The sequence below is a fragment of the Halichoerus grypus genome, chromosome 15 (genome assembly GCF_964656455.1).
Source record: "Halichoerus grypus chromosome 15, mHalGry1.hap1.1, whole genome shotgun sequence".
Lineage (NCBI taxonomy): Eukaryota > Metazoa > Chordata > Mammalia > Carnivora > Phocidae > Halichoerus > Halichoerus grypus.
In genome coordinates, this window is record NC_135726.1 from 29,582,411 (window position 1) to 29,604,375 (window position 21,965).

Genomic DNA, 21,965 nt, shown 5'->3' on the forward strand with positions numbered 1-21,965 from the left:
GCTTTTCCTTAAAGCATAAATATTCATGGTGGTCCATCAGCTACTCTGATTTTTTATTTTAATATGTTGTAGTCTATCTGTAAAATTCATCCCTTCATCTACCTATCCATCATCCACACATCTGTCCATCCAGCCACTCAGCAAGTAATGGGGAAGAGGGTTGTGGGGACTAGGGCAGGGGAAGAAGATATGATACAACCCCAAACCACAATTTGTGTTGTGATGGCAAGAATTGTGATGTGATGGCAAGAACTGTGATGTGATAGCAAGAATGGTGATGATCTGTGAAGGTGCAGAAAGGAGAAAAGCCATGTCATCTCTCCATAGCAGTGTTTCCCAAACTTCAGTAATTGTCAAAAATTCATGATTTCTGCCCCATCTAAGGATCATTGTTAATTATAGGATTATCAATAGCTTCCCTTGGATCCATCCTACTATGGCCTTGTACTAAACATTACTATCCCTAAAATCATAGTTTTGATGTGTAAATGACCTATTTTTTCCTGACCTATGAAAATAAATGTATAGCTGTGGGATCATCTGTATCTTGAATAACATGTATAGTCAGTGATACGTGAACCACACTAAATAGGAAGCTACCTTCCAGAGAAGGATTCAGGGGCAAATGGGGTGAACTAAAGATCTTGGCTCGTCTGCGCATGTGTATGAAACACATACACATTTCAGCTAAACTTCATCCTTTTACCCCTTCCTTCTGTGAAGGCCTTCCTTCAGTAGTAAATCAGTGACCTAAAAGCTTTGTACAATTAATTTCCCAGGGACCAAGCGAAGAATGGATTCAGTGAGTATTCTGATTAGAACGTGAGCAGGAGACCCAAGTGCTCATACAGCTCCCCTGTCTATTAAGTCTGACAGCAATGGGCGCCTGGGCGGCTCAGTCAGTTAAGCGGCTGCCTTTGGCTCAGGTCATGATCCCGGGGTCCTGGGATCAAGTCCCGCGTCGGGCTCCCTGCTGAGCAGGGAGTCTCAGCGGAGTCCCGCTTCTCCCTCTCCCATTCTCCCTGCTTGTGCTCTCTCTCTCTCTCTGTGTCAAATAAATCTTAAAAAAAAAAAAAAAAAAAAAAGTCTGACAGCGAGAATTCATTTTTTGACACCAATACCAGATATGCTCTAAAAATTTAGAATAATGAAGTGATTGAAAATGTTCTATAGGTAAGGTTTAGAGTCAGTTTTGTCTCAGTACTTTATATATTTTAATTTTTTGTTTTGTTTTCATGTCTCTTTGTTTCCTTGGTTTACAGGTAAATCAAATTAAAAGGCACTAGACCAAAGCTTAACGCGGACAAGAAAAAAACATTATTATTCTAAAGTGTTAATTGTGGCTACTGAGATTTTACTTTATTTTTTTTCATTATGATAAATGCACTATTTATTCCCCATTCCCTATTTCACCCAGACTTCCCCTACCTACCTCCCCCTCCCCAACCATCAGTTTGCTCCCTCTAGTTAAGAGTCTGTTTCTTGGTTTATCTCTTTATTTTTCCTTTTGTTTGTTTCTTAAATTCCACATGAGTGAGATCATATGGTATTTGTCTTTCTCTGACTATTTCACTTAGCATTACACTCTAGCTTCATCCGTGTTGTTGCAAATGGCAAGATTTCATTCTTTTTTATGGCTGAGTAATATTCCATTTAATAAATAACTAAAATATACACACACACCACATCTTCTTCATCCATTCATCTACCGATGGGACACTTGGGCTGCTTCTATAATTTGGCTCTTGTAAATAATGCTGCTGTAAACATAGGGGTGTGTGTATCCCTTTGAACTAGTGTTTTCATATTTGAGGGAAATAGTATGATTACTGGGATCGTAGGGTAGTTCTATTTTGAATTTTTTGAGGAACCTCCATACTGTTTTCCACTGTGGCTGCACCAGTTTGCATTCCCACCAACGGTGCAAGAGGGTTCTTTTTTTCCCCACATCCTAGTCGATACTTGCGGCTTCTTGTGTTGTTGATTTTAGCCATTCTGACAGGTGTGAGGTGGTATCTCATTGTGGTTCTGATTCGTATTTCCCTGACGATCAGTGATGTTCAGCAGCTTTTCAAGTGTCTGTTGGCCATCTGGATATCTTCTTTGAAGAAATGTCTGCTCATGTCCTCTGCCCATTTTTAAATTGGATTATTTGCTTTTGGGTGTTGAGTTTAGAAGTTCATTATTGGCTATGTCATTTGCAGATTTCTTCTCCCATTCCATAGGTTGCCTTTCAGTTTTGTTGATTATTTTCTTTGCTATGCAGAAGCTTTTTATTTTGATGTCATCCCAATAGTTTATTTTTGCTTTTGTGTCCCTTGCTTTGGGAGAGAGATCTAGAAAAATGTTGCTACAGTCGATGTCAGAGAAAGAACTGCCTGTGTTCTCTTCTAGAATTTTTATGGTTTCAGGTCTCACATTTAGGTCTTTAATCCATTTGGAGTTTATTTTTGTGTATGGTGTGAGAAAGTGGTCCAGTTCCATTCTTTTGCACATAGCCATCCAGTGTTCCCAGCACCATATTGAAGAGTATCTATTTCAGTCTTAAAGAAATGGTGCCTTGAGGCTGCTTCATTTCCCTTGAAGTCAGTCATCCTTGTTTTTGTAATCTACTTTCTTGCTGCAGGGCTGGGGGCATACAGGTTTTAAATTTACTTTAGTTGCTTCTGTCCTTCATTTGTCAAATACTTCTTGCATATCTACTACATCCAGGCATTGGATTGGCTGTTGGGGAGACCACGAAGGGAGAAACACATGGTCCCGGCCTCATGGAGCTTACTGTGTAGTGTGGGAGACAGACACTAATACGTCCTCTCCCAAATAAGTGGAAAATCACCCTGAGGAAGTGGTGTTTCAGCTGAGATCTGTGATAGGGGAGAAAAAGAAGGTTCCAGGCAAAGGAAACAACCAGTTCGAAGGTCCCACCTTGCAGTGGGGTGGGGTGGGGTGGGGTGGGAGAGCATCACACCTCAGAGGAATTACAAGAATGCAAGTGACTGCAGCCTGGGGCAGATGGGGCTGAACAGGTGCTGGCCCCGCCATGCCATTGGCCTTCGTCCGAAGGGCTATGGGAAACCATTGAAGGGTTGGACTCCTCAATAAACACTGAGGCCCTGTCAGCAATGAAGAGGAGGGACGTGGATATTAGGTACAGAAGCAACAGTACTCATAGAAACAACCCTAACATTATCTATGGGAAACAGAACTCTCCCCCCATTTCCCACCCTCCCATAAACAGCATGGCTTACTGTCACTCATCTCGGTGAATGTTCTCGCCATCCCCCCAGTAGCTCAGGCCAAAAATCTAGGTGTCATCCATGATACCCCCTTTGTCTTTGTACCCCTACCCCCATGTCTTATCAATGGCCCAGTCCTGTCCATTCCACCTCTTAAATATCTCTGCAATGCATCCCCCTTCGCCTTCTCCACCATTACCTTCATGCACCTGTCTCTTGCTCAGCGACTACAATGGTTTCCCAAAGCTTCTCTTACTCTGGTGGCCTTTTCAAAATACAAACCTGATCATGTCATCGCCCTGCCTCAAGTCCAGGGATCCAGGGTTAATCTTGATTGGCCCTAGCCCATCATGGCAGCCTCATTCCACTTGCCCTTGATTGGTTCAGTTGTGGACGGAGACCCAGTGACTCATCTCCGGTCACTGGAACTCGGGCATTCTTCTGGATGACTTCTGGATAAGGTATTCTTGCTCTTTGGAAAAGACCGTTGGAAGGAAAGGATCCTTTTATTTTGCTAGGCATTGTCAGATTTGGGTGTGCCTCTGTCCCGAAGCCCAGGGGGCCACTCCCAGAGCTTGCCCTACCTTGTGAGGTAAATCCCCTTGCTTTGCGGATAAATCCCCTTGCTTTGGGATTGGACTAGAGAGGTGCCAGGGAAGACCACCTGTGGCCAGAGAAAAGGATTTCCTGCTTGCCTTCCTCTTGGTATTGACTGAAACTAATAGTAAGAGCACAACAACATTCATAAGTGTATTCAGCCTGCACAAAAGGAAGTGGCTCAGGAGTGTTTTCGGCCAGGGGAGGAAGTTGGATTTCGGAACCAGCCCTGGGGATTAACAAGAGGAGAGTCTGGCTGGCTGCCTGCCATTCAAGGTCATTTTACCAGGATTTCAAAAGGCAGCCCAAAATGGAACAACCTGATCAGAGACGACTTCTCCTCTGCTGAGGAGTGTAGGATACTGAGCCAGGTGCAGAGTGGAAGGGCGTCCAGAGAGAAGGCACCATCGTAAGAAAAGCCGCGGCAGCGTGAAAGCCAAGGGCGGCCATCACAGAATGGGGCTGGAGACAGGCGTGGGAAATGAGAGGGGAACTCGGGAAGGAGGCCAGCATGGGGTGTGCCTTGAAGGTGGGCTGAGTTTAGATCGTTTTGCAGCCCGAACTGGCTTCCGTGGAAAACTTTCGAGCAGTAAAGGGTTAGACGTGGTGAAGTGTTCTGGATCAGAGTGAGGGTTTGTGGGTAAAAAGACAGGGTCGGGGGACCAGGAGCTATGTTGCCATGGAAGAGGTCCCCAGACTTCAGCGTGCACCAGAATCACCAGGGCAACTTGTGACAGACGTAAATTCCTGCTGCTCACCGCCCCCCTGGATTCGGATTCTGCAGGTTCAGTCTGATTGGTACATTTTTTAAAAGCTCCTCTGGCAGCGCTACCGCCAAGCGCTGACAGGGCTGAGCTCCCACCATGCGCTCGTCCATTCTGTGACCGGGAACACCGCGTTTCTCAACGTGACATAAAACGTTCCAGTAGGTTCCCTCGACCTGACAGCCACCCCGGCCCCTCCCGCTCCGGGCGGACAGAGGGGGCCCGACGAGGGGGGTCTCGGGGCTCGCGGCGCGTCCCCGGAACGGGGCACTCCCACCCCTGGCCGCGACGGCCCACAAGTCGCGCTCTCAGGGAAACCGGCCCCGCCCTAGCCCTGCCCCCGCCGGGATTTGGAAAATACACACACTCAGCCTCCCTAAATGGCTGCCTTGGCCACGCATAAACCTGTGGGCGGGCCTCTATGATGACTGACGGATGTCGTAACCAATTACGTTCAGGTGCTTGTTTGTTTCCTCCCCATCCCTCCCCCGGGGCCGAGACTTCCGTGACTGACAGTTCACTCTGGGCGCTGTTACGTAAGGGGAGGGACAAGTGCTGCCCCACCCGAGCGGAGCAGACTTGATTGGCAGGGCGGAGTGCTGTCGTCCCAACGCCCCCCCGGAAGAACGTCCTTGACGGACAGGTATGGGAGCCACTTGGCGCCGGGAGGCTGGGCGGAAGCGCCCGGGCCGAGGGGCGTGGGGCAGGGGGCGGGGCCCGACACCGAGAGCAGGGCGGGGCGGGGAGCAGGCAGGGGCTGGGCTGGCGCTGTGGCCAGAGATGCTGTGGGGCCGCGACGGCGCTCAGCAGCCGGGAGCACTGCGTTGAAAACGCCGAGGTGAGGTGTACTGCCGGGCCGGCTGGGGGGGACGGGAGGGCCGTGGAGTCTTTAAACCTGGGCCGCTAGCGTCCTCGGCCCGGCATTTGTCTGCCTTACCCGGCGCTCTCGACTCCGTAGCGACGGCGGCCGCGCTGGGACACGGGGGCGGGGCCGGGCACCTGTCCGCGTTTGCAGGCACCTGCTGCGCCGGCGGTTGCGGGCGCTGGGAGCTGTCGGGGGGCCGGGCCCGGCGGCCTGAGGGAGGGAGGCGGGCCCGACCGGCTCACCCCGTCCGCGGCCCGCCCTCCCCGCCTCCGTCCTGCGCCGGGGTTGGGGGGGGGTCGTCCTCGAGCCCTGGAGGCCCTCGGCTCCCCACCGGAGGGGCTCGCGGGCCCCGGGTCGGCCTCGAGCTAGCTGCGAAGCAGGGACATGGCCCCTGCCTTGCCTCACCTCGAGACAGGTTTGTCCAGATTCCGTGCGTGTGTGGAGATGGATTTACGCCCCGGGCGAGGGTGCTGGTCCCGGCTGTCCGCAGCGAGTCGCCGGGCCAGGGTCGAGGCTGTTTTTCGTCCGTTCTTGGTGCCGTACTCTGTCTCCTCTTAACGTGGAGTATAAGGCTGTTCGGGGTGATGTATTAAGTTAGTGCCTATTTAGGCGCCGTGGCACGTAGGAAAGCGGCACCCTTCTTCTAAGTTTTGGCTCAAGCCACGCTCAGATCATTTGTACAGGTCCACTGATTTCTGAGCTGTATGACGTAAAGGAAGACCGTCCTGTTTGGTTTGTATGGCCGAACCAGCAGAAATTCTCAAATTGTGTCCTAGGGCTTCCTTCCATCTACGTCACTCCTGTTGGAAAATGCTGAACCCAGTCTGGGTAGACTAGACATCTAAGAGTGTAGTTATTCTCTAAAAGTGTGCTAGTTACTTCAGGTGATTATGATGCTCCTGGAAACACAGGCAGCAGTAGAAACTACCTCCTGCTTAAAGAGAACAGGAACTGGGGGCAAGTTTGGATTCTTAAAGGCAAAGTTACAGACTCATTAGGTGTTAGACTTGGAAGGGACCATACAGGTGAATGAATCACTCGGGTAAATTTACACGGTGGTGAGCACTGTGTCCCAAGGGGAGGGGATCCTCTGTTAAGTCATATGTGTCCTAGATGACAGCTGGGTGCTGTACATTACTCTGGATCTGAAAACCAACGTTTTCATTTGGGCCAAACGGGAACATGCCTGCACACATTTTTGATGTCCCAACCATTCTCTTCTGTGCCCTAGTCACCTTTAAAGGCAGATTTGTGGAGAGCTCTCAGCAATAAGTTGCTGTTTATTGGGTGTAAGTCAACAGGTTAGTGGAAGAACCAGGAGCCTCATTCCTTTGATTTAATTACTGGGTGGCATTATGTCGTGGAAGGAAAACAGCAGTAATTGGCACGGGCGAGGTATGGGAGACTTGGTACCCACCTGCGGATATCATAGGCTTGTCACAAAACAAATTTTTGCTGTCAGGGACATTTGGTACAGGGTTCTCTAATGATTTGCTTCTTATGAATTTAGTAGAATGTTGCTAAGTTTTGACCCTTTTAACCTTCAGCCTTTTGGATGGGTGCAAGTAGGAATTCAGAGAAGGAGCTCTGCTTTCCACATAACCGAGCCTGGGGAGAATCACCAGAGCGGAGAAGTTGTTCTTACAGCTTGGCTTGCTCCTTTTCCTCTGCCTCCTCCTCTGTATTTTTAGTAAATGACCCACTGACTTTGTGACCTTTGAGGCATACTTTCTTGTCCACTACTTGAAGCTTTGCTGGGAGATTTGTTTGTGAAATGTCTCTGCACTCCTCTGTTGCGTTCATATGTACTGCTTGGCCATTCCTTCAGCGTCTAATTCGGTAATTTCCACACATTAAGCAGAGAAAAAGACCATTTCTCGGGGATGATCCTGCCAGGACCCAGTTATCCCTCTCTAGCTTACCTGCTCTACCTTCTCTCTGTTATGTCTTTGGCTACTAGTTTTGCTGGGAAGAGTAATTTTAAGACACAAATCAACCCCTTGGCTCTTTAATTCCCGTAGCCCTGAACAGTGACAGGCCTTTTGCGTATGTGGGTACAGTGCATCCTGCCCCGGCTTTCCCTATAACCGAAGGCCTACATATTATGCTAGGAGCAACTGTTGTAGTCTGTCCGTATCTTCTGCATTTCTGGCACCAAAGCTGAACTGTGTCACTGAATATTCTGAATCCTGGCCAAGGACTCATTACACAGATTCCTGTAGGCATTTAAAGGTGAGAAAGAAATTGGATTCAGAAGAGGGAGGGGGTATTGAAGGGAACTTTCTAAACACTTTTTCCCCCTAATTTTTATAGCTATATATTATATAATGTTATGTTGAATTTCTATTTAGAGTGTCAGATTTAGTTCTTAACTATTTTGGAAATCTTAACTGTTGATGTTGGTATGTTTCTATATTTTCCCATCTCATTTTTAGGTAAAGTGATTTCTGAGGACAGAAGAGTTTGATGACACAGACCACTGAATTTCTTTGTTTGGAGTCCACGTTATGAACCCTTTCTGGAGCATGTCTGCAAGCTCTGTCCGCAAAGTAGGTATAGTTAATATACTTAGCGAGGAAACCCATTTGAGTCAAAGTAGAGGTCAAAAATAATTCATTCCGAGGTTGCCTATAATCTTAACAAAATTAGCTGGCTTTGCTTAGTTTTTTGTTTTTTTTTCCTTAAGTTTATTTTTTTTTTAGTAATCTCTATACCCAACGTGGGGCTCGAACTCACAACCCTGAGATCAAGAATCTTCCGATGGAGCCAGCCAGGCACCCCTAGGTTTTACTTTTGAAAAATAATTATTTTGCTGATTAAAGTTAGTTTCTGAGACTGAGATAGCATCTCAAATAGAAATCTTCCTGGTAATTACAATTCTAAGATTATTTTTTAGGGTATATTTACACATGATGAAATTTGGGACACATGATTGTAGTAGTCTTTTTACTAATTTGCAAGATTCCACAGTCAGAGAAGCTTTGAGAAAGACCAGTCCAATGTGGCCAACTCAGACTTGAGGGCACTGGTTTAATTTTTCCAAACAAAATGTCCATTTTTAAATTGCAAAGACAGTACATTTTAGGAAAGCTTAAAAAATGCAGACAAAAAGAGAATGAATATAACCCATAACCCCACGTCTAAGAGACCACCGCTAGGAATCATCTTTTTTCCTCTGCGCATGATATCCATTTTTAATGCAGGTAATTTAAACAGCCTTTGGCTGTACTTGAGCCAAGGAAGTGCCTATGATGTGGTGGTTTCATCTCTGACTCATGTAGACCTTTGTCTTTGACTCAGGCTGACTGACAGTCTGTGCCGGGGAGAGTCCAAATGTCAATCATCTCCATCAGGGACAAGATCAGAATCAGAGCAGCGCAAATGAGAACGTAGCTTCATTCGTTGTTTCTAAGCGAGATGCTCACGCCAGGTGGTGGCTAGTTTGAGTCACCTCTACTGTTGGTTTTGAGCTGCTTCACACCTGACCTTCTACAGCACATAGGAGCCAAGGGACTCTTCTCGTACAGTTGTCTAATTGCTAAGTAACCTCTTGCCCTCTTTTTGGGGTCACCAGAGGAAACCATTTCTTTCTCTGTTTCATGTACATCCTGTAAATATTGGCGTTGTTTTTGTGGGATGTAGCTTTAAAAATTTTTCCTGTTGCTTTAGTCTTCCTTTAGCTTTGTTCTCTTTCTAATGGCCTGCCTACTCAGAGGACTTTCAAGTCCTCCTGGTCGTGGTGCTAGAACGTCCTTGTGAAAGAGTCATTCCAGCTTTTAGGTTAGGGATAAGCGTACGTCACATGTACTCTCGTGATTTAAGAATCATGCTAACAAATGTTCTCACCACTTCATCTTGAATAGCGATCTGATGGTGAAGAGAAGGCGTTAGCAGGGGACGTGATAACCAGCCCTCCACGTGCCGCCCCGAAGAAACAGCTGCCTTGTATTCCCAAAAACGCTCTGCCCATAACTAAGCCTACATCCCCCGCCCCGGCAGCACAATCAGCAAACGGCACACATGCTTCTTACGGACCCTTCTACCTGGAATACTCTCTTCTTGCAGAATTGTAAGTGCTTAAACTACCTGGTTAGATTTTGACTGACCTTTGAAGGTGAAAAATGAAATTTATTCTGGTGCACTCCGTAAATGCCTGTGTCGTTCCATCTTAAAGCTCAAATGCGTCCCCCTCCAATATCAGGTAAATAAGATTTAAAGGCAAACATGGGCTTGCATTTCCGTGTCTGTTTTGGAGAGCAAGAGGAAGAGACGAAGATGAAGCACCTAAAGTCGGTCAGGAACGGAGTAGTTTTGGGGTTCCTTTATATGAGGTGAGGAAGTCCCCGCCTGAGGGGGCGCTTGTGGAGAGCGGGACAGTGGGAGGTAGTAATCTGTCCCCTCTTGGGTCAGACCCAGCCGGAGGCTTGTGGTCCCCTGTCGTGCCCACCTTGTAAGAGGCGACAGACCGAGGAGAGGGTCCCAGTAGGCCGAGGTCAGGAAGCCAGACCTCAGGAGCCAACAGTTGAAGGAACTGGAACCGCCGACTCGGAGAAGAGACCACGTAGGAGGTACTTATTAAAGCTGCCCTCGTGTATTTGAAGGCCTGTCATTACAAAGGGGATTGGACTCCTGCCTTGTGACCCGCAGAGGCAGAAGTAGGCAGTGACAGGGAAGTCACAAAGACTCGGGCTCCGTGCAGGTGAGAACCGGACGAGTCCCAGCAGCTGAAAGTCGGACTGAAGTCGCACGTGTCGGTAGCGGGAGGCGAGGAGCATGCCCAGCGTGCTGGCCACGCCGACCGCAGGGGCTCGGGCAGTGTCGGGTTTGATCCCGTGTTCCCGGGGCCCAAGTGTGGAGGATGAATTCTTGATTTGTGTCATTGTTAAGTTCCTTTGCACAGCATCCTCAAGCGTTGCCTCGCTGTACTCCTGTGGGAGTGGTCAGAGGGTCTGCGGCGCCAGCGCCGCAGTGGTCCCTCCGGCTTTATAATGGAGGCCTTGTGTGTGAGGCTGGGCAGCGAGCTGGACAGGCGTCTATTGTGGCCCGAATCTGCCGTCTGTATTAGCACACAGACCGGCCTCACTGGAGCAGATGCACCTGCTGCTGACATGCTGAATCTTAGTGACTTAAACACGGAGTAAAGGATTAAAAATAAGTGTGATGGTAAATAGGTAATAAGAACAAAGGTTCAACAAGTTGTTTCTCAATAAAAATCAGGCTTGGCAGGTTAAACATGTTTTAAGGCCCGAGGTCAGCATTGTTCCAGCTCCGGTCTCAGCCGTACTCCTTTAGGCACACAGAGAGCTGGCACCGCCTTTGTCGGCGCACTTGTCTTCCCTCGCTGCAGGGCCCACAGAGGTCAGGCGCCCGGGTTGGGGGGTCACTTGAGAGGGAGAGCATAGGGGGAGCGCCTCACGCACATGCCTGCCTTCACCAAGAATGCTGCAAATCTGAACACGGCCCTCTGCCACATGGACTGGTGTTCACACTTAAAAGGACACTGAAGTGATGGCAGTTCCATGGAACTTTTATCGTTACTACCTAAAATTGTGCTTCAGGAGGCTTTTGAATGTGTGTGGGTGCAATCTATTGTCTACAGTCACAAAAGCAAAAATTGTACACTCTTTTCCCTAAAATTTAATATCCAGAATATTAAATCAGGTTGCATTGTACAGCATTACCTGCTGGTTGGTTTCCAAGCTGATGTTTTGGGAAAGTTGATTTCTGGGAGGAAAACTTGATTCTTTGTGTATCCCTGCTTGGCTTGAATTTATTCGTCTGGGGCCCTCTCTGGTTCCTGTTTCTCTGTGAGCTTCATCTGTAAGGCTGGGAAACGGGCGAGAGTCTGGGCCAGTGAGGTGGTGAGGACTTGGCTTGTGTGTGAGCTGTCGGCTGCCCCTCAAGGGACTAGTCCTTCTCTCGAAAAGGGAGTGTAGGGTTGTTTGATCCGTATGTGTCATTTACATCTGTACAATTTCATTATTCTGCTTCTGTTTTAGTACCTTGGTTGTGAAGCAGAAGCTACCGGGTGTCTATGTGCAGCCATCTTACCGCTCTGCATTAAGTAAGGAGGAGTCACTCTTAATTTCTAGCATATTGGTTCCTCTAACACAAACGTGGGCCTTAGCTGTTCATTTTTCCCCACAGTGTGGTTTGGAGTCATATTCATACGGCACGGACTATATCAAGACGGTGTGTTTAAGTTTACAGTTTACATCCCTGACAACTACCCAGATGGTGACTGCCCCGTAAGTAAGGAGTCAAGTCTGGCTTCACTTGTTGGGTCTGAGGACGGCTTCAAGGGCTTGAAAGATTTCTTGGTTCTTTTCCTGAGCTCATGATTTTACGATTTCAGTTTCCCAAAATGTGTTGTCTACACAGTCCATCTTTGAAGGGGATTGTTGTGCTTTGTTGCATCTTCTGCCACGCCGGCCCTCTGCCGTTAGTTTTCCTTGTTTCTCGGGGTATGCGCGGGAGGCTGGCGGCCGCCCTCCATCCAGCACCGACCGTGCGCCTGGCAACGCCGTGCTACAGCAGGGCCCCGGGGGACCTCTCCCTCCCCACCCCCCTCACCCCCCCGCTGCAAAATTGAGTTTTACGGGAAGATGGTAGAAGTTGTCAAGGATCCCTCTTGAGGCAGCTGTTTGACTTAAAACACCGTGACTGCCTTGTCCTGAAGCTCCCTTTACACATGTCTGTATGGGCCTAATAAGCTCCTTGCTTCCATTAAAGGACATGTCTCTCTTTAAACACAGCGCTTGGTGTTTGATATTCCCGTCTTTCACCCACTAGTCGATCCCACCTCAGGTGAACTGGATGTGAAGAGAGCGTTTGCAAAATGGAGGTTAGTAAATAACGTTTACTTTGGGGACCTAAGTCAGCAAGAGGATGCTTCAGTGATCCTATGTGTTTCTCTTTAGGCGGAACCATAATCACATTTGGCAAGTTTTAATGTACGCAAGGAGAGTGTTCTACAAGATTGATACATCAAGCCCCTTAAACCCAGAGGCTGCAGTGCTGTATGTTACTTTGCTTTGTCCTTTTAGATAAATTTGAAAATGCAGCTAAGTAGATTATGTTGGTAACTTTTTGAATTAAACTTTTAACACAGGTATGAAAAAGATGTTCAGCTTTTTAAAAGTAAAGTGGTTGACAGTGTTAAGATGTGCACTGCTCGTTTGTTTGACCAACCTAAAATAGAAGACCCCTATGCAATTAGGTAAGTGGTACATGATCTAGATAAACTGCACTTTGCCGTCCTGTACTTCAATGTTCCGGGTGGTCTTAGAATGGGGATTTAAAAGGAAAGTGTATCATCTGTTAGCCTCCAACCTTTATAATTTATTCGCAGCTCGCTTTCTGATACCTCCCGGGTATCCCTTAAACAGAAAGCTGTATGTCGACTGGCCTATTGTGCCAACAGCAAGCTACTGAGTGACTCTGATTTCCTAAGGATCCTTGTCATGTGCACGTTCAAATGTCCAGACTTTGCTTTTCAGCCGGCAGTTGTAGCTGGAGCCCCTCCCACTGCCATATACCCCCTCCCCCGACGTTCAGATTTAGGGAAAGGAGGGAGACTGAAGAGTGAACAGTGGGCTACTTTAGCACTGTGATACTTAACCTTAGACACATCACCGAGGAATTGGTGATTTAGCTCTCTGGGAGGTTGCGTGGTACAGTGGGTAAGAGCTTGGCCTCTGCGGACAGACGGGCTGGCCTTTGCGCTTACTGACTTGGCTGACCCAGAGCAATGACTAAATTTGACTGCCACACTTTCTTCATCTGTAAACAACAGTACTTCAGGGATGGTTGTGAGGCTGAAATGAGCTGACGTGTGTAAGTGCTCTATAAGGGATAGTTACCCTGTGAGAGAATCATTTAGAGTCACATCTAAAACATGTTGACAACGGAGTATTGCTCCTTGTTAAGTTTTGTTAAGGGAATAAATGGATGTTCTACAAATTTAGTAAGCCAAAGCAGTTTTTTAATATTTTTCTCTTCCTTAAGCTTTTCTCCATGGAATCCTTCTGTACATGATGAAGCCAGAGAGAAGATGCTGACTCAGAAGGTAAGTACATAACCATTTTCGAAATCATTAACTGTTTCCTTTCTGAAATGTCTTCATTGGAGACTATTATGTACAAATAACTTTTTGGGAAATGAGTTTGTACAGTGCCAACGTCTCCATCAGTCCTATTTTTAATGTCTGTTTTTGATTATGCCTAGAAGAAGCCTGAAGAACAGCACAATAAAAGTGTTCATGTTGCTGGCCTGTCATGGGTAAAGCCTGGTTCAGTACAACCTTTCAGTAAAGAAGAGAAAACAGTAGCAACTTAAGCGCTGGTGAATCTGGTGCACCGTGCACTTTCCTGCCGGACTCGGGCCTAGTTAGAGCTGACCGATGGCAAAGGACTGCCGGAAGAGTAAAACTGTGCGAACGAGGACTGGTATCAGTGTGTCCGTGTATGCTTAGGTTCTAACAGCAAGTTTTGGAAACCTCTCTTTAAGTAATGCATTACTTCCGTCAGAAGTGTCTTTAGGGTGGTTATCTAGTTCAGTACTCCAAATTATTGGGGATCTCGAGGCTTAAGTATTTTTCTGAATATAACGCTAAAGGTAAGTTACGTTCATTTAAACTAATAGAGTAGACCGAGTTCGGCACTCTCTAACGACTCTGCCATCTGTGGTTTCAGTTGTATATATGTTAGGACGTGAAGAGAGGTAGAGAGAGAGCAGGTTCCGTAGCTGATGAGCACTTGTAAGTGGAAGATCATCTGAACCTCAGTCTTCAGCCTACTGTTTTACTGACTTACAGACTTCTGTCAGTCACTGAGGTACACATTAGGTGAGTGAGAGGAAACCAGAACACTAGTTCATAGTTTTTTTTTTTTAAAGCAAATTACTTATTAATTACTGTATTTTTATGGCAGGAGGGAGAAAGTGTTAAAACGGTTTCTAATGAAGTCAGATATTTAAATGATGAATGACTAATGTGTTTTGTAGAGACAAAATAAACCAATAAATGATTGTTCTTTGTCATTTATGCAGGAAACTAAATACCCCTTTCTCAATATAACTAAACGAAGATTAACTTATAAATGCTTTATTGAAAAATACACTTATTTTCATATAAAATTACAGTAGCAGTAAGTATCTTGAGAGGTTTTATAAATATTTTTGCACCACTATTCTAACTGAACAGTGTAAGTTCCATATTTCTTTCAGAGCAATATGAAGTTACCCAGTAACTTGGTTTATACTGATTCAATTTACAATTGAATTTTCTCCCTAATAAGATTATTCATTCAACTTTAAAACTGCTGGAACAATAGTGATTAATAAAGGTATATATAGATAATTCAATAGCTGTTAAATAACATTTCTAATTTTTATAAATGGTACTATGTACTAATAAAAACCTAAATTCTCCAATCTGTTTTTTAAACTGCCAGGAACACACCCAAAGATATCTTAAATTTATCACCTTAATAGACACGTGTCTTTCAGATAACTACCTCCTAAAGAAGAGGTCATAATTTTTCATATTCCCTTAATTCAACTTGATTTACAATCTTTACTTAGCCAACTGATCCTTATTAACAACAAAAAACTGGAGAATTTAAAACACATGCCCAAAGGTGGCTACTGGGGCTTGAACAGTTTTAAAAAAGTACAAAAGCATCAAAGATGATATTGCATGTTTAGCCTGGAAGTTTTGTACTTCATAAAGTTCACATTGTAGAAAGTGCCATCGCAAATATACAGCAAAATCTGGGTTACAAAATCATGCTTCTTACAGCCCTAAAGTGCCACTTCTTATTACAAGTTCACTCACACATTGCACACCAAACAGTCCAGCACTTACCACACTGTACCACACCTAACGGGGAGAGGGAAGAATTACACAAAGGGAATGGGAGACTTGGGATAATAATCTAGGAGCTCCGGATCTGGGCTCTCTCCCTTGTTCTGTTTCAGGAATGCAAAAACCTCCTAACTCCTACCAAGCGTTTTGGGACAAACACCTAAGTTTTTGTTTTGCTTTTCATGAGGGCCAGAAGCTGACCACAAAACAGGTAGGAATGAACAGAAACCCAGTCCCTCTGCCAGAGTACGTCAACAGAGACCTCTTACACATATATTTGAGCACGCTCTGTTCCCTGTAATACTTGCAAAAGCGTTGCTGAAGAGTTAAAACATCCATGTTTGGATTCTAAGCAGCCTTGATGGCAAGCACTGAGTGGTAGGAAAAAGGCAGTTGGGATGAGTAGAGATATCCCAAGGATACCAGAAGATTGGGAAAAGCCCCATAATCTAGCATGCATTTAATGGTGCTGCTGAACAGAGTTTGTGAAAAGACCGTTTCAGTACAACAGACTAACCTCAGTGAGCACCTCGGTCATTAGCTACATCTTGGAGACGGCGTAATAAGGCAGAATGATTTTCCGGGCAAATTCTTTTTGCGGGTGATTCACTTCCATCTTCCAAAAGAATCCCTCTCTTCTTGGTTGGAGTTTCTCCTGTCCGTATCATACTGTTAATTTCTCTCAATCTCTAGAGTGGGGAAAAAAATAAATACAAAACTTTAAATTCTAATACGCAGAGTTCAGTGGTTAAGTCAAAGAACCTCAAATGAGTTAAGAATTTAACTTAAAGAGTTTGAACATCTTTATAAAGAAAAGACCTACTAAATTATACATCCTCCGATTTCACTTCTCAGCCGGCCAACACTGATGACTATCTGGGTTGGAGGGCAGAGTATTTCTATTTTTTAACAAGCTCCAGGGGTGATTCTGATGTACACGTTTCCAAAAATAAGAGTTTGCAAATTTGTGATTTTTTTTTTTCTACAATAGTTATGGAGCATTACCTTGCTACGCCATAGTTAGTCAATTCCACATGTCTCCATTTTTCTTTTTTAAAAAATAGTGTGATTTTACACAGTATTATGCCCTTTTCAGTCTAGTGTTACTCATTTTTTTTTAGCAGTTCTCAACTGGAATTTCACAGTACAAGTAAGCCTTAATTCCCTAAGGTATCCATTGTAGGTAATTTATTAGTATGATCTAGAAGGTACTAGTTATTTTTCATCCTTGGGAGAATTGAGAAAAATTTGGCAAATTATTTTCTGTGTTCTGTGGTTAATGTGAGGAACCCTGATTGAGGAAAAACTGCCTGGATGCTAGTGAGACTGGACCTATATATAGTGCCTTTAGCATTAAGTTTCTCCAAAGCCCCAAAAGTCTGTTGCCATGTTATTTTCTGGTAGTTTGTTGGTCACAAATTTTTTTTCACATGCTGCTTTGCTTCACTATCCATGTTTCCTTATGGAAAATATACTCACCATATTCACCTGGGTTTATTAACAGAAAATCTCAAACAGGAAAGTAGGCAGAGGAGAGTAATGAATCCTCCGGTAACTACCACCCCACTGCACCAATTTTGGCCAGTCTTACTTGATCTATACCCTCATTCATTTCCCATTCACCAGATTGTTTTAAAGCTAATCCTAGACTTATTTTATTCATATTTTATTCTTTATTTAAAAATTTTTCTGAGGTTTTAAATAAAATCACCAGTGTTCTTATTAGCATATGCACCTTCTCAAATCTTAACCACCTTAAGAAAACTTTCCTTTGACTTTCTCTTCTACCCACTTGCATTCCTAATCTCTAGTTTCCTATTTGAGTATTCCTTAAATTGTTATTGTATAAATGTTATTTGTATATAGTGTCTACATATTATATGAAATAAGTGTATAACTGTATAACTTAATGTGCATAGCACATTTATACCATACATTAATATATATTGTACATTAATGTGTTAAATTACATTACATGTAATTTATATACAATACACAGTATCTTACACATCACAATTTATTTACACAATATGTACATATTTAGAACACGAATAAATTCTTATTCCAAAAAAAAAATGCATACAGAATATGCTGAGATTTCTTGTCCTCACCAGTTCCTGGGACACCTGTTACTTTTTCATTCACTGAACAAATCAGGCTTACTTATAGCCTCTGCTTTCTATCTACGAATGCACTCGTTAGAAATGTTAATATTGTCTATTAAGTGAGGTTTAAAAAAAAAAAAAAATTGAAACGGCAGGGGTGCCTGGATAAGCTCAGTCAGTTAAGCATCCGACCCTTGATCTCAGCTCAGGTCTTAATCTCAGGGTCGTGAGTTCAAGTGCCATGTTGGGCTCCATGCTGGGTGTGGAGCCTACTTAAAAAAAATGGGAATGGCATATTTTATGTGTTGTTTGGAATATTTGTTCAACTGACATTGCATCTTAGACCTTACCAGCATATATATCAGTATACATCCCGTATCAGTGTATATGCACATCTCTTTAGTTGCCATACAGTATTGTATGTCTACCATAGTTTAATCCCCTATTAAGGTATTTTTTCCTCCCAGTTGTTTAATACTACAAACAATGTTACAATACTCAACAGGCTACCAGTCCACTGAAACTGCCCCGACAAGTGTCACTAATGATCCCAAATCATGTTAATTACCTTGCGTGGTATTTTAGAATTCTTTTCTCATGGTAGTGTGTAAATGTTAGGCTATTACAGGTTGGTTCTAGACTCAAGGTACTTCTGATCTCAGCTATCATCTATTAAGTCATGATGACAAATGTTTCTTCAACAGTCTAATTTTGCTATTATTTATTGGAGAAACTCCCAATTCTATGCAATTTTTTTTTTTTTTGAAATCTTTCCAGGCGGTGATAGGCAAGATTGAAAGCCACCGATCTAGATGCTTGATCTAACTTTTTTTGCACAAAATGTCATTTTTTAAAGGTTTACCTACAGTAAAATTCACCCATATAAATTGTACACTGGTGAATGTTTTGACAATCATGTAACTACCACGGTGAAGAACAGTTTCTTCATTCCCCAAAATTCCCACATTGCTAGTTAAGCTACTCACCCCCAGCCAGCAAGCACTGATGTGTTCCCTGTCCCTATAGTTTGCCTTTTCCAGAATTTCATAGAAATGAAACCCTACAGTAAGTGGCCTACCAAATCCAGTGTCTTTCACTTAAGCACCAATGTACTTAAGGTTTGTCTGTGTTGCTGAGTGTATCAGTAGTTTGTTCCCCTTTACGGCAAAGCAGTTGGCCATTATCCGGGTGTACCACAGGTCTGCTTATCCGTTAGTCAGCTGGAGGACATTTGGGTTGTTTCCCACTTTTTGGCAATTAGGAATAGTCTTAAACGTTCATGTACATGTTTTTGTATGAACCTTGGGTGAATACCTAGAAGTGAAATTACTGGTTATATCGTAAGGGCATGTTTATAAGAAAATGCCAAACTATTTTCCAGGTGTTAGAGCTATGCTGAATCATTCTGCATTCTCACTAGGATTATATAAAAGTTCCAAGTGCTCCACATCATTGCCAGAATTTGTTACTGTCATTTTTTGGTTTTAGCCATCCTAATAGGCATGTAATGGATGAAGTGTGTTAAATCTTTTGTCTGATTTTAAATTTGGTTGGTTGGCTTTCCTTTTGCATTTTGATAATCCTTTATAGTTGCAGAAATAAATCCTTTATCAGATAAGAGGTTTGTAAACTTTTCTCCCAGTTTGCGGCTTGTTTTTTCTATCTTTTAAAGAGCAGGAATTCTTAATTTTGATGAAGTTCGATTTATCGGTCTTTTATGGATTGTGCTTTTGATTCTGTTATCTAAGAAGTCTTTGTGTAAACCATGTTCACAAAGATTTTGTTCCCCTATGGTTTCTCCTCGAAGTTTCATAAGTTTTACACTTAGGTCCATGGTCCATTTTGATTCATTTTTATATGTGGTACAGAGTATGGGTGCAAGTTTACTATTTGTATATGGTTATCTAGTTGTTCAGCACCATCTGTTGAACAACTAAATTACTTTTGCACCTTTGTTGACAATCAGTTGACCATGTATATGTGGTCTATTTCTGGATTTTATTCTATTCTATTGATCTGTATGTCTGTCCTTTCACCAATACCACATTGTCTTGATTACCATAGCTTCATAGTTAAGTCTTGAAATCAGATAGTGTGGGTCTTCCAACTTTTCAAAATTGTTTTAATTATTCTAGTTCCTTTGCATTTTCATATACATTTTGGAACCAGTTTGTTGCACAGATAATTCTGCTGGGACTTTCAGGAATTGGATTGAATATATAGATCAAGTGGAAGAAAACGGACATCTTGAAAATGTCATCCAATTCATGAACATGGAATTTCTCCATTTTCAGTCTTTCCTTCACCAGTGTTGTATAGGTCTCATGATATGAGTCTTGTACATCTTTTGTCAAAACTTATCCCTAAGTTGTTGTTTTTTTTTTTTTTAAAGATTTTATTTATTTATTTGACAGAGAGAGACACAGCGAGAGAGGGAATACAAGCAGGGGGAGTGGGAGAGAGAGAAGCAGGCTTCCCGCGGAGCAGGGAGCCCGATGTGGGGCTCGATCCCAGGACCCTGGGATCATGACCTGAGCCGAAGGCAGACGCTTAACGACTGAGCCACCCAGGCGCCCCCCTAAGTTGTTGTTTTGTTTTTTGTTTGTCCAGTATGGGGCTTGAACTCACAACCCTGAGATCAAGACCTGAGCTGAGATCAAGAGCTGGATGCTTACTGACTGTGCCAGTCAGGTACCCCTCGAAGTATTTAATGTTATGGTGCTTTAGAAAATTTTTACTCCTTACTTGTTGCTAGTATATAGAAATAAATTTGATTTTTTTTTAAAGATTTTATTTATTTGACAGAGAGATCACAAGTAGGCAGACAGGCAGGGAGAGAGAGAAGCAGGCTCCCTGCTGAGCACGGAGCCTGATACGGGGCTCGATCCCGGGACCCTGGGATAATGACCTGAACCGAAGGCAGATGCTTAACCGACTGAGCCACCCAGGTGCCCCAAATTTGATTTTTATATATTAGTCATATAACCTTGCTAATCTTATTAGTTCCACTAACATTTTTTAGATTTTGATCTTTCTAGAGAAAATCATGTGTGAATGGAGATAGTTTTATTTTTTCCTTTTCAGTCTGTATGCCTTCTTTATCTTGCCTTATTATATATGTGAGGGCCTAGAGTTATGTTCAATAGGAGTGGTGAGAGCAGATATCCTTGCCTTGTTCCTGATCTTAATAGTGGACATCTAAATGCCTTCTCTCTAAGTATGATGGTAGCTGCACATATTTTTGGTATGCAGTCTGGATCAGATTGAGGAAGTTCCTGAGAGGTTTTATCATGAATAAATGTTTTATTTTGTCAAATGTTTTTTCTTCAACTACTGCGATAAATTATCACCTTCACTTTTTAGAAGAGTTTGTATAGAACTGGCATTACAGTTGACTATTGAACAATATGGGTTTGACCTGAATGGGTCAACTTACACTTGATTTTTTTTTTGATGATTTTAATATTTTCATTTATTTTAAGAATACAGTACATAATATATATACAGAATACGTGTTAGTTAGCTGTTTATGTTCTTGGTAGGGTTTCCAGTCAATAGTAGGCTATTAATAGTTAAGTTTTGGGGAGTCAAAAGTTATACACAGATGTTTAACTGCATGGGGCATGGTGTCCTAACCCCCATGTTGTGCAAGGGTCAACTGTATCTTCCTTAAGTATTTGGTAGAATTTATCATTGAAGCCATCTGGGGCTATAGTTTCCTTTGAGAGGATGTTTTTAAATTACAAATTCAGTTCACCTAATAGATACAGGGTCACTGAGATTACTTGTTGAGTATGTTTTAGAAGTCTGTGTCTTTCAAGGAAATCATCCATTTCATCTGCAGTATTACATTTATTGGCAAAAAGTTGTTTAACCTTCATTATATATTCTTAATATCTGTAGGACCTGTACTGATAGCTCCCATTTCTGATCTTAGTGATTCATCATTTCTTTTTTAATCCTGATTAGTCTGTGCAGAGCTGTATCAATATTTTAAAAATCTTCTCAAAAAACCCTGGTTTTTAGTGGTCTTAATTTTCTGTATTTTGTCTATTTCACTGATTCCTGCTTTTTGTCTAGTTTAGGGTGAAATCTTAGGTCACTAATTTGGGACCTTTCTTCTTTTCTCACATAAGTATTTTAGTGCTATAAATTTCCCTCTCTTAGCACTGCTCTTGCTGCGTCCCACAAATTTTGGTATGTCAGGCTTTCATTTTCATTTAGTTCAAAATACCTTCTAATTTCTTTTCTTCTTTGACTCATAGAAATATGCAATTTAGTTTGCAAAAATTGGGGGGTTTTCAGGTATCTGTTATTGATTTCTGATTTGATTCTGTTGTGGTAAAAGAAAATACATTATTTGAATCCTTTAAAATTTTTTTTATAGTCCTCAATGTGGTCTATCTCGGTAAATGTTCCATGTGCACCTGATGCTCCTGGAGTGTTCTATCAATGTCAGTTAGCCAATTTGGTTGTTCACATCTTGAATATCCTTAGTGATTTTTTTCTGTTTACTTGTTTTATCAATGATGT

At 43.3% G+C, this 21,965-nt stretch overlaps 2 protein-coding genes and 1 long non-coding RNA gene across 9 annotated transcripts in view; 1 reads left to right on the forward strand and 2 right to left on the reverse strand.

Annotated features, from left to right (window-relative positions):
* Window positions 1-1,220: 1,220 nt before the first annotated feature.
* On the reverse strand, window positions 1,221-6,139 carry LOC118528986 (uncharacterized). Of its 2 annotated transcripts, none has more exons than XR_013444113.1 (3): window positions 5,868-6,139; window positions 3,519-3,708; window positions 1,221-3,113 (listed from the first exon to the last, which is right to left on the reverse strand). It is a non-coding gene; the product is annotated as an uncharacterized LOC118528986 (long non-coding RNA). The 2 variants fall into 2 exon arrangements; XR_013444112.1 differs by lacking the exon at window positions 5,868-6,139 and adding an exon at window positions 5,535-5,727.
* Window positions 5,295-14,489, forward strand: AKTIP (AKT interacting protein). 4 transcript variants are annotated; one of them, XM_078062524.1, is made up of 10 exons: window positions 5,295-5,435; window positions 7,898-8,011; window positions 9,326-9,531; window positions 11,462-11,526; window positions 11,610-11,710; window positions 12,218-12,306; window positions 12,383-12,481; window positions 12,574-12,681; window positions 13,470-13,530; window positions 13,689-14,489. In XM_078062524.1, exons 2-10 carry the CDS (start codon window positions 7,970-7,972, stop codon window positions 13,797-13,799), a joined length of 882 nt encoding a protein of 293 aa, XP_077918650.1. In that variant the 5' UTR covers window positions 5,295-5,435; window positions 7,898-7,969; the 3' UTR covers window positions 13,800-14,489. The 4 variants fall into 4 exon arrangements, with proteins under 4 accessions (XP_077918650.1, XP_035937574.1, XP_035937573.1 ...); XM_036081681.2 differs by having other exon boundaries at window positions 13,692-14,489; XM_036081680.2 differs by lacking the exon at window positions 5,295-5,435 and adding an exon at window positions 5,742-5,877.
* Window positions 14,490-14,549: 60 nt separating this feature from the next.
* Window positions 14,550-21,965, reverse strand: part of RBL2 (RB transcriptional corepressor like 2) — a 49,322-nt gene continuing 41,906 nt past the window's right edge. For all 3 annotated transcript variants that reach the window (XM_036081678.2, XM_078062522.1, XM_078062523.1), the window contains one exon: window positions 14,550-16,016. In XM_036081678.2, coding sequence (XP_035937571.2) covers window positions 15,846-16,016 — 171 coding nt within the window. In that variant the 3' untranslated portion in view covers window positions 14,550-15,845. The remainder of the gene's footprint in view (window positions 16,017-21,965) is intronic.